General features: G+C 36.0%; 1 protein-coding gene across 1 annotated transcript in view; it reads left to right on the top strand.

Moving 5' to 3' along the window:
• LOC138315627 (uncharacterized) overlaps nucleotides 1-25,836 on the top strand; it is a 36,683-nt gene that overhangs the window by 4,951 nt on the left and 5,896 nt on the right. The window contains exons 4-27 of the mRNA XM_069256786.1: nucleotides 140-706; nucleotides 1,054-1,092; nucleotides 1,644-1,949; nucleotides 2,407-2,664; nucleotides 2,882-2,911; nucleotides 3,154-3,723; nucleotides 4,316-4,351; nucleotides 12,779-12,913; nucleotides 14,315-14,443; nucleotides 14,911-14,940; nucleotides 15,242-15,359; nucleotides 16,157-16,296; nucleotides 17,164-17,278; nucleotides 18,014-18,153; nucleotides 18,707-18,841; nucleotides 19,368-19,394; nucleotides 19,753-19,867; nucleotides 21,011-21,306; nucleotides 21,740-21,854; nucleotides 22,623-22,915; nucleotides 23,617-23,731; nucleotides 24,414-24,562; nucleotides 25,137-25,251; nucleotides 25,411-25,628. Coding sequence (XP_069112887.1) covers nucleotides 140-706; nucleotides 1,054-1,092; nucleotides 1,644-1,949; nucleotides 2,407-2,664; nucleotides 2,882-2,911; nucleotides 3,154-3,723; nucleotides 4,316-4,351; nucleotides 12,779-12,913; nucleotides 14,315-14,443; nucleotides 14,911-14,940; nucleotides 15,242-15,359; nucleotides 16,157-16,296; nucleotides 17,164-17,278; nucleotides 18,014-18,153; nucleotides 18,707-18,841; nucleotides 19,368-19,394; nucleotides 19,753-19,867; nucleotides 21,011-21,306; nucleotides 21,740-21,854; nucleotides 22,623-22,915; nucleotides 23,617-23,731; nucleotides 24,414-24,562; nucleotides 25,137-25,251; nucleotides 25,411-25,628 — 4,191 coding nt within the window. The remainder of the gene's footprint in view (nucleotides 1-139; nucleotides 707-1,053; nucleotides 1,093-1,643; nucleotides 1,950-2,406; nucleotides 2,665-2,881; nucleotides 2,912-3,153; nucleotides 3,724-4,315; nucleotides 4,352-12,778; nucleotides 12,914-14,314; nucleotides 14,444-14,910; nucleotides 14,941-15,241; nucleotides 15,360-16,156; nucleotides 16,297-17,163; nucleotides 17,279-18,013; nucleotides 18,154-18,706; nucleotides 18,842-19,367; nucleotides 19,395-19,752; nucleotides 19,868-21,010; nucleotides 21,307-21,739; nucleotides 21,855-22,622; nucleotides 22,916-23,616; nucleotides 23,732-24,413; nucleotides 24,563-25,136; nucleotides 25,252-25,410; nucleotides 25,629-25,836) is intronic.

Genomic DNA, 25,836 nt, shown 5'->3' with positions numbered 1-25,836 from the left:
TTTAGCATTCATTAGATCTATACGATTATACAATGAAAATACCTATAATGTTTCACTGGTCTTATGGCGTCCTTTGTGTTGGGAAACATCTGTATAATTTTCAGCATATTATTGTATATCCTATATTGTTTATTTCCAGGTTGTGGCGTTGTACCAGCTGATATTGTCTTTATCCTGGATTCGTCAGGTAGTGTCGGATCTGCGAATTACCAAAAAATGTTAACATTCGTAGAGAATATGGTATCTGGATTTACCATTGGCCCGAATGAGACAGAGATTGCTGTCGTTACATTCAGCAACAAGCCGAAACTTGAGTTCCACTTGAATAAATACCATGACAAACAGTCTATAGTCAATGCTATATCCCATATAACCTACGTAGCCGGAGGAACGAACACCGCCGACGCGTTGAAGTACGCCAGAGAAACCAGTTTCACCACTGCTAATGGTAAACGCCCTAATGCCGCCCAAATTGCCATTGTCATAACTGACGGTATGTCTAACAGTGCTGGTGCCACTGCCACTGAGGCCGCCCGACTCAGGAACGACGGGATCACAGTCTTCTCCGTCGGCGTCGGCTCAGGACCTAAGACGTCGGAGCTTAATGCCATGGCAACAGATCCCGATAACCAGCACGTTTTTGTCGTCAATAACTTTGATGCATTGAAACAGATCAAGGGAACACTAGCCCAAAAGGCATGCGAAGGTGAATATCATTTATCTAGATTTTGGACATCCTGTAAGTTTCTAAATTATCATATAGATATAAAATTAACGTTCTCGCCACCTCAACATTATTCTAAGCTTGATGCAGTAGATTTTAGCATTGACAACGGACAAATTTACTAAGCAAGCATAACATTCTAGTTTTATAATATTTACCAGTATCTCGATTACACCGATTATACGCAAACAAACTTCTAAGGGTCGGTGTTTGTCACCAAAATGACTCCGTTATGAATTGGAAGGGGAGAACTGGTGGCTATTTAAAATTAAGATATCTATACAAATCTTTTTTTTTATTCATGCCTATGTCTTTGGGTTTTTTTTCAGTGAAAGCAACTTCTACCCCAGCAACACAAACACAGGCAGGTAAGTTCACGATCACATTTCCTTATTCTGTTATCTTCCTTCTTTTTTGATTGAGATCATGGATGGAAAAAGTTATTCTATTATGTCCAAGACGAAAATATAAGAATGATCATCTTATTATGTTTATGATATCAGGTTTACAATATTGGACGTAGTGTAAATTAAAGGCAAACGTATGGAGAATATCAGTTATTGAAGTAGAATTCAGTCTTTGCATATGACAAAGGTAGCTCTCTTGCGGGTAGGTATCGATAATTACGTCATTATTTTGTGAGCGCAATTCACGTCGTTTTCACCGAAAAGTACGACGTTACGCTCGCAAACATTTGACGTCACTATGAATACCTACCCGCAAGTGAAGATAACTCTGTATTAAGCAAATTCGGAATAGATTAAACGGTAAACATAATTAGAAAACCACTTATTTGAATTATTGTATATTAAAGGCAAACACATGGGGAAAACCATATTTAAAAATACAGACTCATTAAGATATACATGGCCTGTAACGTGAATTTGTCTCCCTCCCACAATTATCTTCGTTATTTTAGTGTGTGGCGCCCAAGCTGACATCGTGTTCTTGTTGGATTCGTCTGGTAGTGTGGGAAGAGCCAACTTCAACAAAATGCTGAATTTTGTCACGAATGTGTCAAATAGTTTTAAGATAGGGCCACATGATGTCCAAATAGGTGTGGATACCTTCCAGACATCACATAAGACAGAATTCACACTTAATCAGCATACGCAAAAAGCAGATCTTATTGCGGCCGTCAACAAAATCTCTTACCATAGTGGTTCAACCCATACCGGGGAAGCCATACAATACCTTCATAACACCAGCTTTACCACTGCAGCAGGTAGGTCGAGCTAGATATAAGACAGGATTGACATGACTGTAAATGTTTCGTTATTATTGTTTGATATTTCTATAAACTAATTTATTTCCACGAATTTCATATTTTTAAAAAATGATAAAACAAATATACATGTAGCATTTGTTCAAAAGTACGGAATTCCAATTATTTCTTCTTTGTTTTAATACTAAATCTGATTTTCTGATTGGCCTATTCTTTTTTCTTGATACCTCTATGAAGAGAAATTCCGAGAATGGCGCGAAAATCTGACGTTATCCTGACGTTACAATGGAGGTATCGACGTAGCGGATTCTCACAAAAGTTTGCAAACAAAATTACGTTCATAACCCCAGGAAATTGAAAAATAGTGACATCAATGATTAATTAAAGTGAATTAAATTCAGACATGAAGTATAATCTAGTCCGGTGATACAATATATTTGTGTATACTTGTGTTCAGGTCACCGTCCAAACGTGCCGAAAATCGCCATTGTGGTGACTGACGGAAACTCCAACAACAGACAACTGACCGCGGCACAGTCTGACCTCGCAAGAAAGGACGGCATCAAAATGTTGGCCATTGGTGTTGGTCACGGCATCAATGACGCCGAGTTGAAGGCAATCGCTAGCAACCCAGACAGCCAGTATGTGTTTAGAGCAGACAACTTCGACGCTTTGTCAACTATGAAGGCATCGCTGTCAAGCAAGGCGTGCGAAGGTATGGAATTCTGCGATATCTTTCCCATATTTTTTTATAATCATCTTGATTTAAAAATATTATTATAAGATGTAAAACATATATATGCTAATCATACTGTTATTAAATGTGTGTAATGATAAAACGCAGATAATATACTTTGCTTGAATTAATTGTAACATAAGGTAGCTTGTCTGAATATGAATACGAACCCATACTATCCGTATTTCTGTTGCAGCATCTCAGCCATTGAATAACACAGCAGCAAGTAAGTTCTGTTAGATAAGGATTATTTCAATAAATGTGGATTTCATTGTATTTGTTCAAAGAATACAAGATGGTGTCCTGCTTTTCTATCAGTCAATTAGTTAAACGATTATTTCAAGCAACATGGTTAGAAGATATATCTATCCAAAAGACACCAGTCGATTCGTTATTATACTTGGGTTTATGTGAAGGTAGTGGAATTCTTATTAATCTCTCCTTATCAAGTCGGTGTTGTGTCCACAGATTGTCATGCCGGATCCAAAGCTGATATCATTTTCAATCTCGACTCATCCGGAAGTGTGGGGAAAGCCAATTTCGATAAAATGCTTGAGTTCGTCAAAGGCATGGTAAAGAATTTTGATATAGGCAGTAATAAAATCCGTGTAGGTTTAACTACCTTCAGTTCAAGGCCTTATGTTATGTTTAACCTTGACAAGTACACCAACAAGACGGCTCTGATGGCTGCTATCGACCACATACCATACAAATCCGGCGGTACCAACACGGGTGACGCTCTCAAGGAAGTTTATTCCAAAATGTTTACGGCGTCCAACGGCGATCGTCCCGGCGTCCCGAATATCGAAATCGTCATTACCGATGGTCGTTCAAACAACCACCCAGCGACCGTCAATGAAGCTGCTGCCTCTAAGAAGCTCGGCATCAATGTGTTCTCGGTGGGTGTTGGTCGTGGTATTAGTAAGTCAGAACTCAATGACATCGCCAGTGATCCGGACAGCACACACGTCATGACAGTTGATGATTTCAGTAAACTCCAACAAATTCAGGGAGCGTTTGCTGCACAGACATGTCAAGGTAAGAATATCGTTACTAAAAGTTAATGAAATCCCTGACCTCTACACTCATAGTAGAGATGAACACAAGTAATAAAACATGGAAACATGTACATTGTATTGTAACCACTTCAAACTGTTGATTCAATACAGCCTTGGTAATCTGTATTATATTAAACGTGTCCTGTTCTTTGAAATGTGTATATTTATACACCCTACTAGCAACGAAGGTAAAGGGGATACTGGAATCAAATTGTCAAATACAATGCTATTTTACAGTTATGTTGTGGGCGTATGTTATCCACTTATGTGAATGCAGGATTCATTTTCTGTGATTATGGTTGAAATGATATGCAGGTAATTTACAATATAACGGGCTTATTTCCAATAAAAAATATTTTGTTGCCATGATGACCTAAAATAAGAAATAGAGGACAATTTTTCGCTTACAGTTTTAAAGGTGTAACGCAAATTGTTGCCAAACATATCATTTATGTATGCCAAATCCTAAGTAATATATCAAAATTCGTTGTATAATTAAGTTGTATTATTGTATTATTTTGTGGTATTATGCTGCATTTAAGAGAACATAATCGTTCATAAACATTTTCCAGTTATTCCGCCATCACCACAAACATTTGTTCCAACTGGTAAGTGATACCCGATTTTATTTACATTTCCATTTTCTCTTTGATATATAATATTACCAACGGCAAATCGTTTACAAATGCGTAAACTTAGAGGTTGCTGCGCAAGAATAACCACACCGGAATACTGACTTCCGCAAGTAGTGTGAATGTGTATCCGATTAGGCATATTGTATCTTCAATTTAATGATTGTAAAAGAAATTTAAAATGTATCTATCAGAAAATACAGTATTTAAGAAATATTGTATAAATGGAATAAAAAAAATTAAATTATTATGGAACTGTATTCTATGTACTCTCTGAAACTGACAGCATTTTCCGCCAAATTGAAGCCAGTTGTTCCCCGATTCCATCAATTGACCGACTAAAACAAAAATCGTATAACGTTGAAAAAAGCAAAGGTTTATTATTCCGGAACACTAAAGAAATTGTCAGTCGAACTGTTATCTTAGAGATCGATATTTATGTGTTGTTCAACATGACACGCTAGTGCACGCCATTTAAATTATATTTACAAAATAACATTTTTCACACCATTAACAACACAAACAATCAATTCTTCAATGCATTTTTAAACCGGCGATATGGCGACCGGCGAAGTTTTATTTATATTGAATTTAATCTTGTTTGCTAAATGTATGTATTAATCCTGATTGTTAAATATCTCTAGTAGGACCTGTACCGTTTATTGATCCTGATTGTTAAATACTTGTGTTGGGACCCGTGCCGTTTATTGAACCTGATTGTTAAATACTTGTAGTGGAACCGGCACCGTTTATTGACCCTGATTGTTAAATATCTCTAGTAGGACCTGTGCCGTTTATTAATCCTGATTGTTAAATACTTGTAGTGGGACCTGTACCGTTCATTGATCCTGATCGTTAAATACTTGTAGTGGGACCTGTACCGTTCATTGATCCTGATTGTTAAATATCTCTAGTAGGACCTGTACCGTTTATTGATCCTGATTGTTAAATACTTGTATTGGGACCCGTGCCGTTTATTGAACCTGATTGTTAAATACTGGTAGTGGGACCTGTACCGTTTATTAATCCTGATTGTTAAATACTTGTAGTGGGACCTGTACCGTTTATTAATCCTGATTGTTAAATACTTGTAGTGGGACCTGTATCGTTCATTGATCCTGATTGTTAAATACTTGTAGTGGGACCTGCACCGTTCATTGATCCTGATTGTTAAGTACTTGTATTGGGACCCGTACCGTTTATTGATCCTGATTGTTAAATACTGGTAGTGGGACCTGTACCGTTTTATTGATCCTGATTGTTAAATACTTGTAGTGGGACCTGTACCGTTCATTGATCCTGATTGTTAAATACTTGTAGTGGGACCTGTGCCGTTTATCGATCCTGATTGTTAGATACTTGTAGTGGGACCAGCACCGTTCATTGATCCTGATTGTTAGATACTTGTAGTGGGACCTGTGCCGTTTATCGATCCTGATTGTTAGATACTTGTAGTGGGACCAGCACCGTTCATTGATCCTGATTGTTAAATACTTGTAGTGGGACCTGTGCCGTTTATTGATCCTGATTGTTAAATACTTGTAGTGGGACCTGTGCCGTTTATTGATCCTGATTGTTAAATACTTGTAGTGGGACCTGTACCGTTTATTAATCCTGATTGTTAAATACTTGTAGTGGGACCTGTGCTGTTCATTGATCCTGATTGTTAAATACTTGTAGTGGGACCTGTGCTGTTCATTGATCCTGATTGTTAAATACTTGTAGTGGGACCTGTACCGTATATTGATCCTGATTGTTAAATACTTGTAGTGGGACCTGTGCCGTTTATCGATCCTGATTGTTAAATACTTGTAGTGGGACCAGCACCGTTCATTGATCCTGATTGTTAGATACTTGTAGTGGGACCTGAACCATATATTGATCCTGATTGTTAAATACTTTTAGTGGGACCTGTGCCGTTTATTGATCCTGATTGTTAAATACTTGTAGTGGGACCTGTACCGTTTATTAATCCTGATTGTTAAATACTTGTAGTGGGACCTGTGCCGTTCATTGATCCTGATTGTTAAATACTTGTAGTGGGACCTGTGCCGTTTATTGATCCTGATTGTTAAATACTTGTAGTGGGACCTGTGCCGTTCATTGATCCTGATTGTTAAATACTTGTAGTGGGACCTGTACCGTTCATTGATCCTGATTGTTAAATACTTGTAGTGGGACCTGTGCCGTTTATTGATCCTGATTGTTAAATACTTGTAGTGGGACCTGTATCGTTTATTTAATCCTGATTGTTAAATACTTGTAGTGGGACCTGTACCGTTCATTGATCCTGATTGTTAAATAATTGTAGTGGGACCTGTATCGTTTATTTAATCATGATTGTTAAATACTTGTAGTGGGACCTGTACCGTTTATTAATCCTGATTGTTAAATACTTGTAGTGGGACCTGTACCGTTTATTGATCCTGATTGTTAAATACTTGTAGTGGGACCTGTACCGTTTATTAATCCTGAATGTTAAATACTTGTAATGGGACATGTGCCGTTCATCTATCCTGATTGTTAAATACTTGTAGTGGGACCTGTACCGTTTATTGAACCTGATTGTTAAATACTTGTAGTGGGACCTGCACCGTTCATTGATCCTGATTGTTAAATACTTGTAGTGGGACCTGTACCGTTTATTGAACCTGATTGTTAAATACTTGTAGTGGGACCTGTACCGTTTATTGATCCTGATTGTTAAATACTTGTAGTGGGACCAGTGCCGTTTATTGATCCTGATTGTTAAATACTTGTAGTGGGACCTGTACCGTTTATTGATCCTGATTGTTAAATACTTGTGTTGGGACCTGTGCCGTTTATTGATCCTGATTGTTAAATACTTGTAGTGGGACCAGTCCGTTTATTGATCCTGATTGTTAAATACTTGTAGTGGGACCTGTGCCGTTTATTAATCCTGATTGTTAAATACTTGTAGTGGGACCTGTACCGTTTATTGATCCTGATTGTTAAATACTTGTAGTGGGACCTGCACCGTTCATTGATCCTGATTGTTAAATACTTGTAGTGGGACCTGTACCGTTTATTGATCCTGATTGTTAAATACTTGTAGTGGGACCTGTGCCGTTTATTGATCCTGATTGTTAAATACTTGTAGTGGGACCTGTACCGTTTATTGATCCTGATTGTTAAATACTTGTAGTGGGACCTGTACCGTTTATTAATCCTGATTGTTAAATACTTGTAGTGGGACCTGTACCGTTTATTAATCCTGATTGTTAAATACTTGTAGTGGGACCTGTACCGTTTATTGATCCTGATTGTTAAATACTTGTAGTGGGACCTGTACCGTTTATTGATCCTGATTGTTAAATACTTGTAGTGGGACCTGTACCGTTTATTGATCCTGATTGTTAAATACTTGTAGTGGGACCTGTACCGTTCATTGATCCTGATTGTTAAATACTTGTAGTGGACCTGTACCGTTTATTGATCCTGATTGTTAAATACTTGTAGTGGGACCTGTACCGTTCATTGATCCTGATTGTTAAATACTTGTAGTGGGACCTGTACCGTTTATTGATCCTGATTGTTAAATACTTGTAATGGGACCTGTGCCGTTTATTGATCCTGATTGTTAAATACTTGTAGTGGGACCTGTGCCGTTTATCGATCCTGATTGTTAAATACTTGTAGTGGGACCTGCACCGTTCATTGATCCTGATTGTTAATACTTGTAGTGGGACCTGTGCCGTTTATTGATCCTGATTGTTAAATACTTGTAGTGGGACCTGTGCCGTTTATTGATCCTGATTGTTAAATACTTGTAGTGGGACCTGTGCCGTTTATTGATCCTGATTGTTAAATACTTGTAGTGGGACCTGTGCCGTTTATTGATCCTGATTGTTAAATACTTGTAGTGGGACCTGTGCCGTTTATTGATCCTGATTGTTAAATACTTGTAGTGGGACCAGCACCGTTTATTGATCCTGATTGTTAGATACTTGTAGTGGGACCTGTACTGTATATTGAACCTGATTGTTAAATACTTGTACTGGGACCTGTACCGTATATTGATCCTGATTGTTAAATACTTGTAGTGGGACCTGTACCGTTTATTAATCCTGATTGTTAAATACTTGTAGTGGGACCTGTGCCGTTTATTGATCCTGATTGTTAAATACTTGTAGTGGGACCTGTGCCGTTCATTGATCCTGATTGTTAAATACTTGTAGTGGGACCTGTACCGTTATTGATCCTGATTGTTAAATACTTGTAGTGGGACCTGTACCGTTGTTGATCGCTGATTGTTAAATACTTGTAGTGGGACCTGTACCGTTTATTGATCCTGATTGTTAAATACTTGTAGTGGGACCTGTTACCGTTTATTGATCCTGATTGTTAAATACTTGTAGTGGGACCTGTGCCGTTCATTGATCCTGATTGTTAAATACTTGTAGTGGGACCTGTACCGTTTATTGATCCTGATTGTTAAATACTTGTAGTGGGACCTGCACCGTTCATTGATCCTGATTGTTAAATACTTGTAGTGGGACCTGTACCGTTTATTGATCCTGATTGTTAAATACTTGTAGTGGGACCTGTACCGTTTATTAATCCTGATTGTTAAATACTTGAACCTGATTGTTAAATACTTGTAGTGGGACCTGTGCCGTTTATCGATCCTGATTGTTAAATACTTGTAGTGGGACCTGCACCGTTCATTGATCCTGATTGTTAAATACTTGTAGTGGGACCTGTACCGTTTATTGATCCTGATTGTTAAATACTTGTAGTGGGACCTGTACCGTTTATTGATCCTGATTGTTAAATACTTGTAGTGGGACCTGTACCGTTTATTGATCCTGATTGTTAGATACTTGTAGTGGGACCTGTACCGTTCATTGATCCTGATTGTTAAATACTTGTAGTGGGACCTGTACCGTTTATTGATCCTGATTGTTAAATACTTGTAGTGGGACCTGTGCCGTTTATTGATCCTGATTGTTAAATACTTGTAGTGGGACCTGTACCGTTTATTGATCCTGATTGTTAAATACTTGTAGTGGGACCTGTGCCGTTTATTGATCCTGATTGTTAAATACTTGTAGTGGGACCTGTACCGTTTATTAATCCTGATTGTTAAATACTTGTAGTGGGACCTGTACTGTTCATTGATCCTGATTGTTAAATACTTGTAGTGGGACCTGTACCGTTTATTGATCCTGATTGTTAAATACTTGTAGTGGGACCTGTACCGTTTATTGATCCTGATTGTTAAATACTTGTAGTGGGACCTGTGCCGTTTATTGATCCTGATTGTTAAATACTTGTAGTGGGACCTGTACCGTTTATTGATCCTGATTGTTAAGTACTTGTAGTGGGACCTGTACCGTATATTGAACCTGATTGTTAAATACTTGTAGTGGGACCTGTGCCGTTTATCGATCCTGATTGTTAGATACTTGTAGTGGGACCAGCACCGTTCATTGATCCTGATTGTTAGATACTTGTAGTGGGACCTGTACCGTTTATTGATCCTGATTGTTAAATACTTGTAATGGGTCCTGTGCCGTTTATTAATCATGATCGTTAAATACTTGTAGTGCGACCTGTACCGTTTATTAATCCTGATTGTTAAATACTTGTAGTGGGACATGTGCCGTTCATTGATCCTGATTGTTAAATAATTGTAGTGGGACCTGTATCGTTTATTTAATCATGATTGTTAAATACTTGTAGTGGGACCTGTACCGTTTATTAATCCTGATTGTTAAATACTTGTAGTGGGACCTGTACCGTTTATTGATCCTGATTGTTAAATACTTGTAGTGGGACCTGTACCGTTTATTAATCCTGAATGTTAAATACTTGTAATGGGACATGTGCCGTTCATCTATCCTGATTGTTAAATACTTGTAGTGGGACCTGTACCGTTTATTGAACCTGATTGTTAAATACTTGTAGTGGGACCAGCACCGTTCATTGATCCTGATTGTTAGATACTTGTAGTGGGACCTGTACCGTATATTGAACCTGATTGTTAAATACTTGTGGTGGGACCTGTACCGTTTATTAATCCTGATTGTTAAATACTTGTAGTGGGACCTGTGCCGTTCATTGATCCTGATTGTTAAATACTTGTAGTGGGACCTGTACCGTTTATTGATCCTGATTGTTAAATACTTGTAGTGGGACCTGTACCGTTTATTAATCCTGATTGTTAAATACTTGTAGTGGGACCTGTGCCGTTCATTGATCCTGATTGTTAAATACTTGTAGTGGGACCTGTGCCGTTCATTGATCCTGATTGTTAAATACTTGTAGTGGAACCTGTGCCGTTCATTGATCCTTATTGTAAATACTTGTATTGGGACCCGTGCCGTTTATTGATCCTGATTGTTAAATACTTGTAGTGGGACCTGTGCTGTTTATTGATCCTGATTGTTAAATACTTGTAGTGGGACCTGTGCTGTTCATTGATCCTGATTGTTAAATACTTGTAGTGGGACCTGTACCGTTTATTGATCCTGATTGTTAAATACTTGTAGGTGGACCGGTGCCGTTGATTGATCCTGATTGTTAAATACTTGTAGTGGGACCTGTGCCGTTGATTGATCCTGATTGTTAAATACTTGTAGTGGGACCTGTGCTGTTTAATGGTCCTGATTGTTAAATACTTGTAGTGGGACCTGTGCTGTTCATTGATCCTGATTGTTAAATACTTGTAGTGGGACCTGTGCCGTTCATTGATCCTGATTGTTAAATACTTGTAGTGGGACCTGTGCCGTTTATTGATCCTGATTGTTAAATACTTGTAGTGGGACCTGTGCCGTTCATTGATCCTGATTGTTAAATACTTGTAGTGGGACCTGTACCGTTTATTGATCCTGATTGTTAAATACTTGTAGTGGGACCTGTGCCGTTTATTGATCCTGATTGTTAAATACTTGTAGTGGGACCTGTACCGTTTATTGATCCTGATTGTTAAATACTTGTAGTGGGACCTGTACCGTTCATGATCCTGATTGTTAAATACTTGTAGTGGGACCTGTGCCGTTATTGATCCTGATTGTTAGATACTTGTAGTGGGACCTGTACCGTTTATTGATCCTGATTGTTAAATACTTGTAGTGGGACCTGTACCGTTCATTGATCCTGATTGTTAAATAATTGTAGTGGGACCTGTACCGTTTATTAATCCGGATTGTTAAATACTTGTAATGGGACCTGTGCCGTTTATTGTCCTGATTGTTAAATAATTGTAGTGGGACCTGTGCCGTTTATTGATCCTGATTGTTAAATACATGTAGTGGGACCTGTTCCGTTCATTGATCCTGATTGTTAAATACTTGTAGTTGGACCTGTGCTGTTTAATGATCCTGATTGTTAAATACTTGTAGTAGGACCTGTTCCGTTCATTGATACTGATTGTTTGGTACTTGTAGTGGGACCTGTACCGTTCATTGATACTGATTGTTATATACTTGTAGTTGGACCTGAATCTTTTATTAATCCTGATTGTTAAATGCTTGTAGTGCGACCTGTACCGTTTATTGATCCTAATTGTAAAGTACTTGTAGTGGGAACTGAGCCGTTCATTGATCCTGATTGTTAAATAAATGTAGTGGGACCTGTATCGTTTATTAATCCTGATTTTTTTAAATACTTGTAATTGGACCTGTGCCGTTTATTGATCCTGATTGTTAAATAATTGTAGTGTGACCTGTACCGTTTATTAATCCTGATTGTTAAATACTTGTAGTGGGACCTGTACCGTTTATTAATCCTGAATGTTAAATACTTGTAATGGGACATGTGCCGTTCATCTATCCTGATTGTTAAATTCTTGTAGTGGGACCTGTACCTTTATTAATCCTGATTGTTAAATATTTGTAGTGGAGCCTGTGCCGTTTATTGGCCCTGATTGTTAAATACTTATAATGGGACCTGTGCTGTTTATTAATCATTATTGTTAAATACTTGTAGTGGGACCTGTGCCGTTTATTAATCATGATTGTTAAATAATTGTAGTGGGACATGTGCCGTTCATTAATCCTAATTGTTAAATACTTGTAGTGGGACATGTACCGTATATTGAACCTGATTGTTAAATACTTGTATTGGGACCCATGCCGTTTATTGATCCTAATTGTTAAATACTTGTAGTGGGACCTAAACCGTTTATTTATCCTGATTGTTAAATACTTGTAGTAGGACATGTGCCGTTCATTGATCCTGATTGTTCAATAATTGTAGTGGGACCTGTGCCGTTCATCTATCCTGATTGTTAAATACTTGTAGTGGGACCTGTACCGTTTATTGAACCTGATTGTTAAATACTTGTAGTGGGACCTGTGCTGTTCATTAATCCTGTTTGTTAAATACTTGTGGTGGGACCTGTGCCGTTTATTGATCCTGATTTTTAAATACTTGTAGTTGGACCTGCACCGTTCATTGATCCATGTCAGGACAGATTGGCAAACTGTGACAACTATCAAAAATCATCTTGTAGTGGTGTTTACGAGCAGTGGGCAATTACAAATTGTGCTAGGACCTGTGGACACTGTGCCAGTAAGTGTATTATCTCAGTGACGGGGGAAAAGACCTATATAGGCAATGCCTGCTGTGTAACCCCACGTTTGCCAATAGCTTTGTTTGAAGTTGATATTTAAATTTCTGTGATACAAGCACACTGTAAACCAACGTATTTTAGTACAGAATTTATTTCATTTTTATCACGCCCAGTGTTCATCTTTACAACGGTTTAATTTCACGATTTACAGGTAAGACACTTCCGTTGTACTTGAAGTAATTTTTAAGCGGTGATTTATTTTCGCGAGCTCTGATCTCCCGCGAAATACGCGAACAGTAACAGCAGTCGAATTTACGTTGGTTTACAGTACTAGTTTACCGTGGCAATGCAATATCTGAATTACGGTAGGAGTACGGTTAACAATTTGGCTTTTAGGTATTTTCGCGAACTTTCAAACTCTTATATAGTGTGACACGCAACCTTGTTCATCTATAGGCCATTTTTCCATGTCAATATTTGTATTTGATATTCATTTATGTTTGTGCGCGAATATATTCGCAGTGATTTCATGAAAGAGAAAGATGGTGCCCTCGTCACTCCCTAAACATCCAGTTTGGTTGATCAGCTTACAACACATTACTTTTTTGAAAGTAAATTATCCAGTCAAAGTAAAATTGATGAGTGAATTTGCGATCGGCGTTTGGTCCTTTTCTTACTAAAATATCTGAATAGGTTTTCATTATGCATCATGAGAAGACATTCGGTATGATTTGCAGGAAGAATAGGACCAAAATGTATCTTTCGTTGTATTTTGTCATAACTAACCGCTTTGAAGTTACTTAATCGGCTTTCAGTATTCTTTTTTTTTTCTGTGCTGTTCCTTGATTGGTATTTGAATTATAATTCTGTTATTTTGGTTTTATTTTGTGATTTATTAACAGAAATTGTACTTATATTTATTTCATGTTTTAGTGTTTCAATAACAATGCATTTCATTAGTTAATGAAGCCCCATAAATATTATCCGCAAATGGAAAGCTACGTTACAAATGCGGCATCAATGCAACCATTCTCGGTCCCAGGTGTTCGTCGTACCACTGCTTACTATCCCCCGAGACCCCTTAAACAATGTACACAATTAACAAAATTGAAACTAATCACGCATTTAAAGATATGAGAAGTTGTGAGTAGTATTTTTTTATCCAAAGATATAACATCTTCTTCCTTGCAGTATGTAAACAAAGTGTACCAAATCATATCCGAAGTATGTTTGAGACACGAAATCAAAATACCAAGATTTGGGTAATGAATTATATTCATAATACCACGTCAAATGCATCTTATGGACAAGGGGTTAGTATGCGATTGTGCAATGTGCCTGTTGTCATTTTATGAAACCGATTAACGTATAATCAATATCTATGACTGTCAATTATACAGCTGTACAGCCGACAATACCCCCAGACTGCGTTGACAATCTGCCGAACTGTAGGGACTATGATGCGACTGTTTGTCAATCATTTGGACCATGGGCCAATGACAACTGCAGAAAATTTTGTGGATTCTGTCGTAAGTTAACTATAGGATACTATATTGTTCTTATATATTTTTGTCAGTTTTATTTTTTTTTTATTCATGGAGTGTATCAAAATATATTGCTGATACTACAAGTATTAAAGTTACAAAAGTGCGGACCATTTAATCTACTAAGATACCTAGGATAGTTAAAACTTGTAATATGTATCCAAGGTTTTGATTGCTTGCCATAAATTTAACAATATTCTGTATTATCACTTGTTTACATTGGGTTATTCCAGATAGGGACACTTTAATTCCTGGTTTAGTATTTACACCAAAGGTATCCAATGTGTTCATATTTTTAATTGAATGTGATATGATGATCTCATCAAATTGTAGATATTACGTTTTCGTTATGTATTCTTTTCACTGATTACTGATGTTTGTTTTGTAGACGAATCACTTTGTTTGTTGTGTCAGTTATATTAATTTTAATTTGTTTTGATTATTCATTACAGACTTTAATGCCAAGGGAGTCAATGGATATTGTAAGTAATATTTTTTCAGAGAGTAAACTATCCTCGATTTCAACTATTCTTGTCTCTCTATTATTGTGCGGTGTTACTTAAATGATATTTTGCTGTTAAACGTGAAGTCTGAGTATTATGGAATTGCGTTAAAGCGTCAACGGGATGTTATTTTTTAAGTTAACACACAAGGAAAGTTTACAGTTTTCTATAAAAATATTATATGGTTTTGATCATGATGTATTCCGTTTTTACATATTACAGAGGTATCTTCCTTGTGTGAAGGAATTGATTGTGATGTCATTATTTTGCTGTTATTTAGATGGTAAATGCTACTACAACGGTAAGGAGTATACACAAGGCCAATCCTGGTCAGATGGGTGTGCCTACGATTGTACCTGTGATGACGCATCCAAGGGAAAATACAGCTGTTACAATAAGTAAGATAAAATACATTAAGTGCATTATATCCTGTAAATATTTCACACTTAGGTACAGCTTAACCATATAGGTCTCCATCGCAAAATTAAAAAAAAAATCCTTAGGCTTGATAGAACAGTATTCTATCCATTTCTCTACCGTTTTAATTGTGACAATTTGAAACGGTCAATGCACTGCATCATTTAAAATTTGTTTTCCATGTGTAACAAAATGTAGAACAAATAGAGTACTAAACTTAGCAATAATTATGAGCAATGTTACCGGTAGAGTGTTATAATAAATGACTTTATGACTTTATATTATTTTATATGTTTTATCCTCCTTTTGAATATTTTGTTAATATTGATAATTTTTACGATGTAAAAATCATAAATCATAAATATATTTAATTAATGCATAATGAGGATTGTTATCGTTGTAAGTTGTGTTTCAATGGCAAATGGATCAGAGATGTAATAGATATTTCAAATACATGTACATTAAAACACGTTAATATTGCTAAAACTTTAATATAGGAAAATTGTTGATGGATTGGGGGAGGGGGGGGGGCAAAGAGGGCCCGAACCGAATGGTATATATTCATATACATTAATGGTATATATTTATATACATTAATGGTATATATTCATATACATTAATGATATATATTTATATACATTAATGGTATATATTTATGTACATTAATAGTATATATTTATGTACATTAATGGTATATATTCATATAAAAATGGTATATATCTATATACATTAATAGTATATATTTATATATATATATATTTATGGTGTATTTAAACAGGTGCCCGTCCTATTACAACCTTCCCCCTCAGTGTACACTCACACAGAAGGCTGGTGAATGTTGTCTCCAACCAGTTTGTAACTTCAACCCCAATTACCAGACAACCAACGGACAGAACGTGGGCGCCATCAACGGCATCAGTATGTAATTTAAGGGGTTTTATGTCATTGTCAAAGCGAGAGCATTTTGATTTTTTTGTCAAATATTTAAATACATGTAGTAATAATAATTTTGTGTTTCAATACAGCTGAATGTACAATTACTGTGTGTATCACAATTATCTAATCATCGAGGTGTCAAAAAAGAAAGTACTTATTTTGATATTATTTAAAATTCGATTTCATTGTGTTCAAGTACGCAAAAACAAGTTATAAAGTGATAAAGACACCATTTTCATATAACAGAGCTGTTTCACATTTCCTTTTATCGAAATGGTTACTTTTGATAATCGACAAAAATCCTTCAATAGTTTCTACTCTAAACCACTTCATTTTTGCGAGGTACATAATTTGATGTAATTTCGCTGAAGTACTTCAACGCAAATTCAAGTGTTTCGCGGATAATTTGTGAAACATATAAATGTATGTATGATTGCCAGAGCTCTTGATCGCTGATTTATGTATTCGCAAATATGTTGAAAATAACGATGTGAAATATTGTATATACGAAATCAAAGTGGTTTACACTGTGTGCAGTTGTCTCCCGCTGTCTCCCGCTGTTGTATATACGATATCAAGTGGTTTACACTGTGTGCTGTTATCTCCCGCTGTCTACCGCTATTGTATATACGAAATCAAAGTGGTTTACACTGTGTGCAGTTTTCTCCCGCTGTACCGCCCCCGATGTAGCACATCGTGGAAATTTTGTTTGAAGCGAATTTTCTCACTATATAACGTTTCTATGCAATCAAAACTGAGATGAATAAGCTAAATTGCCAGCAAAACTAGCAGTTACTCAGGATCTTAATAGTTTCTGTCGTCTCAGTTTTTCTATACTTTAACTTACAGGTACCTGCCATTATAAGGGACATGACTACTTCCAAGGACAGACCTGGCAGGATGGATGCCAATATGACTGCCAGTGCACGGATGCCGGAGCCGGCATGTACAGCTGCCAATCCAGGTAGGCCACATGTTTTAATTTGTATAAGCAGAGTTGGACGTTTTCACCTATATTGTGATTGTATATCCAGAAGTTAGGAATGTGTATATGTATGACTAGGTAAGGCATTTCCTATAATTGTGCAAATAAAATGCGAAAGAAACGAAATGGCGAAAATAATGGTGGAAAGAAAATACTTGTGTATTTGTAATTGCTCTGATTGATAGTGTATGAGGCTTAAAAGTAGAATGACTTAAATATGATATCCAATAAAGGGAGAAACAGGCTTATCCAAATCTGATCTTACTGAGACTTGGTCAAGTTCATACATCTGCTACTGTCATTTCATACATTGGATTAACATTATATATAAATGTTTATCATGTTTACATTATTCCTATATATGTAAAAGCGGGATAGACGAGACAGATAATTACATGTAATTCTCGTGTAAATCGTTCAAAAATCTGGTAATGTTACATACACATTAGTGATCCTTTGTTTTTTATTCGAATTGCAATACGTTGCAAAGATTGGAAACACCCATATATCAACGTTAAAGTGTCGATAGTCGATCAATAATTATAACTTAGTAAAACCTCATTCATTCATGTTTATTCATTTTTATTGATAGGATAATGTATTCAGATTAATGATTTTTTTCTACAGAGCATATTGTAGAAAAAGATTACATCATTGTAAAAACAATGAAAAATACTATAGAAATAAAACTCATTGAATCTTCACTTATTGTAGATGTCCTGTTTACAAGAACCTGCCACCGGTATGTCATTTACAACAGCAGCCAGGAAAGTGCTGTCAGGAACCTGTTTGCGATTTTAACCAGCAGTATGGGACATTTAGTGGTGTTGGGGCTATCAGCGGTAAAGGAGTCGGTTAGTTTCTATTTGGTTGTGTCCATACCATAACGTTCCAGTGACAGCTGTATAGGTATTATTTTTGCTTAATGAGTTGCAGCCATGGACTGATAAGAATGTTTGTTTAATGTTTGTTTTAGATCATGGACTAATTTTAGTTACTACATGGGGCTACTGTAAGCGTCAATGAAAAAAGCAATTAACAAAATAATTCGGAGAAAAAAAAATATTGAAACTTTTTTAATTGATTTTGGTTCACAATTTATCTTGGAAAAGTATATATTTAACATTGAAATAAGTTCTACTTAAATCTTCTAATATAATACAGTAACAACACGACACCACTATAGTTTGAAATGATGGCGACCAGACGTCAATTCAACATTGCATCAACGGCTTGCTCACGTCAACAAAAGTACTCGCACTACAAGACAACGCATATCATTAAATTTATTTGTATCTACTTCTTTCATATTTTCTAAATTTTATATTGTGAAGAACGCATACAACTAAATTTTATATTTTGATGTCTTTTAAGATTTACTAGTACATGTATTGTGATTGGCTACAGGTGTGACCCCGACCGCGCCTGCTCCGTGTGTTGACAAAACGCCCAATTGTAACTTGTATCAGGCCAATATGTGTACTAGTTCAGGCTACCACGCATGGGCCAAAGAGAACTGCGCTCTCTTCTGTAACTTCTGCCGTAAGTGTACCTTTTATTAAATTCATGTGTAAAAATAATGTTTTCTGTCCTGATATTCTATGGGGATAAGTTGTAATTCTTAATTGTTCAATATGATATTTCTTATACAATGCAAATATCTATTATTGTCACAGTTTAATATATTTCAGATGCATTAAATTTCAACGTTTCCGTGTTTACGTAGGGATATTTTAAAATTCTATTAGAATGACGAATACATTATTAATATGTTTTCCCTTTTATTTGTTTTTGTTAAAAATATATATTTGCATGTATATCTACATCAAATTTCAATCATAAAAAGAACAAAAAATCTGCTCCATCCATTTTTCCTCTTACCGAAATCATGTCAGTATCGTTAAAGTATAATCATTGATTTCATTTCTTTATTAATTGATAGTCGAAATCGTTACTGAGGTGGTCAATGTATGGCGTATTTTCTCTGTAAACATTTCCTTGGTTTTTTTCCACTTTCTCTTCTAATGTTTTCATCTTGATATATAAATGAATTAATTATATTCAACAGAGGAATTTGTCCAGCCGTTGCCATCGGGTAAGTGATGTGATGACCAAAACAACATATGTAACACACTTGGAATAAAAAGAAATAATACATTAAATGCAATTTCCATTTAAGCTATCTCGTTGACTAAAAAAGAACTAATTATTTTATAGAACATTGATACGATATGATGTTTGCCATTTTCTCTAAACACCTTTAACTTAGTCATATGTCTTCAGCAGTGTCATTAAATTTCATAATTTAGATTAAAATGTAATAAACTCATTACGATTTTGAATTGAGGTCAGCTGTAGAAAAAAGCGGGCAAAATACTGTCCGGTATGATACTTATTATTTTAGACGTTTTAATGTTATCTGATGATATCAAATCTATGGGTCTGTTTTTCAGAGAAATGTATCTACAAGGGTCATGATTACTCGCAGGGCCAGACTTGGTATGACGGCTGTGATTATGAATGTACGTGTGAGAATGCCAAGTACGGATACTACAGGTGTAACAAGCGGTAAGCTTTCATTTTCCCCTTAAAACTATGATAAACTTGTACCACTGTGTTATTTGGTAGGGAGCAGACGTATATATATAGGCAATGGGCTATCTAATTTCATTGATTTTTGTCAATACAATTGTTTGAAATTGATATACTGTTATATTAACATTGCTACTGCACATTACATATATGTTACAACTAAACTCAATATATAATACTTCCAATATTAACATTGGCAATTAGCTTTACTAGAGTTAAAGAGGTCACAAAATGACTGGATTTACGACAGTATGAGAATTCAGAGAAGAATGTTAAAATATTCTCAACATTAATCAATTAATATATTTGAAAGTGATTGAATGTTACATTTAACTTTGTACATCTGGTTTATTGGTGGTACTATTTCACCTTATGCCATTCTTTAGTCGGTTGTCCATGACAACATACTGGAAACGGGTCAAAACCCGTCAAATCACCGACCGTTCCATCAAATCATATTTTCTCTATGCAGACGTAGTTTTATTTTCATACTTTATTTTGTGTCTATTTTCTTTTTATAATTGGAAGGAATATAGTTGAATGTAAATATAAACATTGGTTTTCATATTTCGACATGCATTGGTGTGTAACAGACATTGGGTATTTTAGCACATAAATCATAGTGCGCTAACGCGCGCAATTGGATATGCTAGAACACCCAATGTTACACACAATCCATATCAAAGTATGACAACCAAAGCTTATAAACCTGTCTTTAGCGAATACATCTATATAAACGACCAAATGGCTGATTTCAACATAGTTTGCCTCTAAAGACACCACTGAACTTTACTCTTTGATCTTTGAACTTAGCCCACTAAAAATCGTTTTACCCTCTATGGCTTTATAAGTAGCCAGTCACTGGCTATATATTTAAGAATATAATTATGCTCTGTCCTTCGGGTGATCTTTAGATCACAGGTCTGACTGCATAAATAATGTTTACTGAAGATACACACACTACATTTAACACAAAAAAAAAATCATTGTCTCTCAAAATCGAAATAGCGTGAGGATGTTCATTAACATTGATCTATGTTAGCAATAGTAAAACTACTGTTCACAGCCATCATATCCACTTTGGACAATATATATGCATTTGAAGCTTTTTCTTTATAGTTGTCCAGACTACGTGAACCTACCACTCAGCTGTCACCAAGTCAAAGTCACTGGTGAATGTTGTCCAAAAGTTCAATGCGACGGTGGACAGGGGTCTTTCATTGGGTCCTCCACTATGTCCGGAATAGCCGGAAGTAACCCCATACCGAACCTTCCGGCCGGCACCACAGGTACAACTGGCGGAAGCGGATCTCCTTCAGGCACACCTACAGCTGGTCAAGGTGGAGCCGTCCCAGTCGCCGGTGGAGCCACTCCAGCACCTAACCCTAACACTGCCATGCTTCCTAGCAAACTAGGTAGGTGTCATTCTATAAATAAATCCTTTCTGATTTTGTTTTTCTTTCGAAAATTACCTATTTTCCCGCTTTATTGTTGTGCTAAAGCGGAGCATATTTAATTTAATAAATTGAATTCTAAACTGTTTGGAAACGTCTCTTAAAAGCCAAAGAACAGTTTATATGTGAATGGATTGATTAAATTTAGAATTCATATAAAATGCATAAAAAAAGATTCATAAAATCCGTTGCGAATTTTTGTAATTGGGTTATACGTTTCATCTATTTCTGTCCCAATTTTGGCATTTCAATTAATATAGAATATTTTTGACATAAGCGTCAAGTACGAGTTCCAAAATAAAGAAAAGTCTTGGTTATCAGGTACCTTCTAATAATACCTACATCATATCTAAAACTTCAGAGCGATTGAGTATTATCTTGAAAACTTTTTCAGATGGTTGTTATGTGAAGGGTCATCTCTACCAACAAGGGCTAAGATGGACAGATGGATGTCAATGGACATGTACTTGTGAGGACGGCAAAACTGGACGCTACCGATGCCAACCAAAGTAAGTAATTAAAAAATGGTTTCAATGAGCAAACAAATGCATTAACTCCGAATGACACCGTAAACCTGAAATAAACAATTTTGAAATTCAGAACCTTCCCGGAGATGTCGTTGACTGGCATCCTTCAGTTTTATTATATATTAACATAATACTATCATTTTGTATACAATTATACAAATTAACACGCACTATTGCAAATTTAGAAAACATTATATATTTATTGTTTAGGGTGATATATAAGGTTTTATGGTGAAAATGGTTATGGTATTGTTCCCCCGAATGAATATTAAAACTGATATTTTCACTAAATACTGACCAATCAGAACACATTAGTCACATTGAAAATATCGCTTTGGCGGGAATACTTTAGAAAAAATATTACTGACATCTTTCCAATAAATTAATCAGTTTCACTTGTTGGAACCTAAATGTGTTACATGTAATTATTTAGTTTTCTTGAAGAAAAACAGTTATGTTTCATCTCCTGAGGTGGAAACTGTATATGTTTCACCCCATTCGGTGAAATATAACTGTTATTCATCACGAAACGATGAATACACTCTGTTATTGAAATATGTTGTAAGTGTTCAATAGCATACATATATCATTTTGGCACAATCTTATGTTAGCGGAAAATGGATTTAAGCAAATTAGCGTATTAATGAATTAGAGATTTCTCAATAATTTCTTATTCAGAAAATTCAATTAGTGGGACTTTACTTTAACGCAATGTTTCTAACTTTAAAAGCCCCGAAATGTATTTCACAGATGCCCAGACTTCAAGAACCTTCCATCTGAATGTGTATTACACGAGGACCCTACAGACCCCTGCTGTAAAGTACCCGTATGTACTAATGGAGCTAATGGACAACAGGTTCACATACCCGTCCCTAGTTACAAACCTGGATACTCTGGGTATGGAACTGCCGCCTATCCACAAACAGTAGCATCTGGTTCATACGGACCAGGGCCAGCTAGTAATGGAACCGTGGGTACTGGAAAACCTGTATCCTCCATCACTGGTCTCAGACCTGGAGCAACTGTGTCTGGAAACAGTGGAGGTAGGTCAAGATTTTATCTGTATATCCGTTATGTCTATGACTAAAGTCATCATCATGGAAACGTCTACTGATCGCGACCAAAATCGTCGTCCTGTCAGGTTATTCGCAAAGACCTCGAACATTGAATAAAGATGTACTAGTAACTCTAAGTATAAGACTGTCTTGCCATCAATGCCGATGCCAGGTCTTTTTAGCAACACGTTTCTGTTGTGATTACACAAACTGATCATTTACTAAGTCTGCATATGTAGTAGTTATAAAGAGATTTGAGAAGTTTATTTGCTCAATCAGTGCGGTCCTGATAACGACATAGCTACCACAAAATATGAATGTCATAAATAAAATCAAAATTACATTTTCACGCAGGTTACATCGATACAAATCATTTAAACGTTCGTAAGGACATGCTCACTTCCGGTATAAACGTGTTATATAGCACAACTAGTTTATAATCGACCTGTAATTGCCTCTTGTAAATCAAATACTATTTATTTTGTTTATAGTCATTTTTACGCAGAAGAACAGGCATGGCTTCGAACTTGGCCTAAAATAAATTGTTTTATTCGAGGTATAACGAATATCCCAACTAAACTTCCCATTGTTTATTCAAATAAATTCAACTCGAATGATCGGATAACTTGAAGTGTTATTTTTCGCTGTCCTGCCAAGTTGACGAGATTTGAGTGGATCTCCTTTTACAGGTGGGTGTATATACAAGGGAGTTGTTCATCAGCAGGGAGACAAATGGGAGGATGGCTGTGACTTCCGGTGTGAGTGTCTGGATGCTCAGCAAGGCCAATACAGGTGTACTGATAGGTACGTAATAATTGATGATGAAACCTGACGTGTTAATCGTACTACTCTGCACACAAACGTTTACAATAAAAGGGTTGAAAATAACCAAACTAAGGTAATATGACAGGGAAATATTTGTTGCTATATCATGTTCTTCTAAAACTTGTTTTATTGTACATTTGAGTTGTTGTTCGTTCGCATTTCTCATATGTTGTGAATTGGTTACATGAATATATAATATCGTATAATTTTGTGATTTGCATATACCAACGTTTGCGAAAATTATTTGATGAAAACAGAAGCGAGGATTTCTGAAAAAATAATATGAAATATAAAACAAATAATATGATATGCACTTTATCTTGTCCGTTAACGCGGCGAATAACAATGTATAACGTTTATTTTTATTTGCTTTGTTCCGCTTTTCTTTGCTTTCGATATAAAGCAATAGCTATATGTATTTATGAATGAAAGCTATATTTAATAAATCCGACTTAACAAAGTGTTTAGGTTACCGATATCTCTGCCGTTCTGTTTATCTTTAGTGAGCAAAATGAGCGTTACATGAATTGTCTGTTAAGGCCGCGTTTTTTCTTTGTTTCAATGTTCATGCCAATGTTTAGATGTATAAATATTCTTGATTATGTTTTGATTATTTGACGCATTACGATATTTGTCCTGACGTATGGCGTTAATGTCATAGATGTCCGAGCATGCTGAACCTACCAGCACAGTGCACAATGATGCCTGACCCAGCCGATCACTGCTGCCAGACGTACCATTGTGATTTCTCACAGACGATAACGACACCACCGCCATTCTACGCCAGAACAACGCCTCCTACAGGCGGCGGTAAGTCTCATTTACATTCTAAATTATATTAGATTTAAAAAAAAAATAAAAGATTGCAACTTTCGATACGTATTACGTAAATCATATTTAAAAAGATTAATAAATATTAATTTATTTAAAATGTATACCGGTATAACATTTACGGATGGAATACCATCATGCATTATACAATGTCGATATGCTTTAACGTTGTATTTCTACTGTATATAGTCCGATGGTGTGATTGGATAGTTGCTGAATTAGTAATAATAAAATTTACACGCTTTCCCTATGTCGTGATGTTGTAGTAGTCGCAATTATAGAATTTCTTTAGGACAAAAATCTTGCTGTTTGTGTTGTTTTCGAAAATCTGGTCATTATGTAGTGAAAAAATACCCTGAAATCCTTAGGAATGTACTACATAATATGATGTATAATTCGGGTGTCATAAGGATCTAGAATATTTAGCCGTTATAGACAGGTTTCCGAATCACACTGGATATTTTTACCGTGATTTAGAAGCAAAATGTTATATTTTAGTCTCGAATAGATCAGCGGAACACATAATCATACTATGGCATTTATTTGTTATTAGACTATTGTGTATACAAAGGACAATACTATCACCAGGGTGAACAGTGGAATGATGGCTGCAGTTACAAGTGTAGATGTGAGGATGCCAAGAACCACTACCACCAGTGTACCGACAGGTAAGGCACATCAACTACCATATCGCCATTGTTACTGATAAGTTATCATGCTTAAACTTACAAATAATTTAAACTGATTGACTAGATGAATATCGTTCTGAAAAGTACAGTATCTTACGAAGATAAACGCTATCATTAACTGGTGTTTTTAACACATAGGTGCGCTCGATTTGACAATGTTCCGCTTGGATGCAATTTCGTAGCCGACCCTAAGGATCCATCGTGTTGTCGCGTGCCTCAATGTTCTGTATCATCCACCGGTGCGATCACAAACGGTCAGTCCGCCAATCCTACAGGATTCGTGGGATCCTTGACCGGATATGGGAAGCCTCCTACCACCGGAAACAACCCCAATATATCACAAACCGGATACGCCAGTGAGAAATAATCAAACATTTATTTTACTACAGTAGATCAAGTTAAGTCATGTCATTAAACATGTGTGGAACTAAAATGTATTCGTTAAAGTCATTGGGATTAGTAAAAATATATCAGTTTTACGAAGTTTCAATTGAGTTACAGTAAGATTATTATTTGTTTGGTATTTTTATACGTAGTATTTCTTATAAATGTTAATCCTTCGTT

Source organism: Argopecten irradians, chromosome 2 (assembly GCF_041381155.1).
Source record: "Argopecten irradians isolate NY chromosome 2, Ai_NY, whole genome shotgun sequence".
NCBI lineage: Eukaryota > Metazoa > Mollusca > Bivalvia > Pectinida > Pectinidae > Argopecten > Argopecten irradians.
The sequence above is the reverse complement of the archived record's forward strand: the minus strand, read 5'-3'. Positions and strand labels throughout refer to the sequence as shown.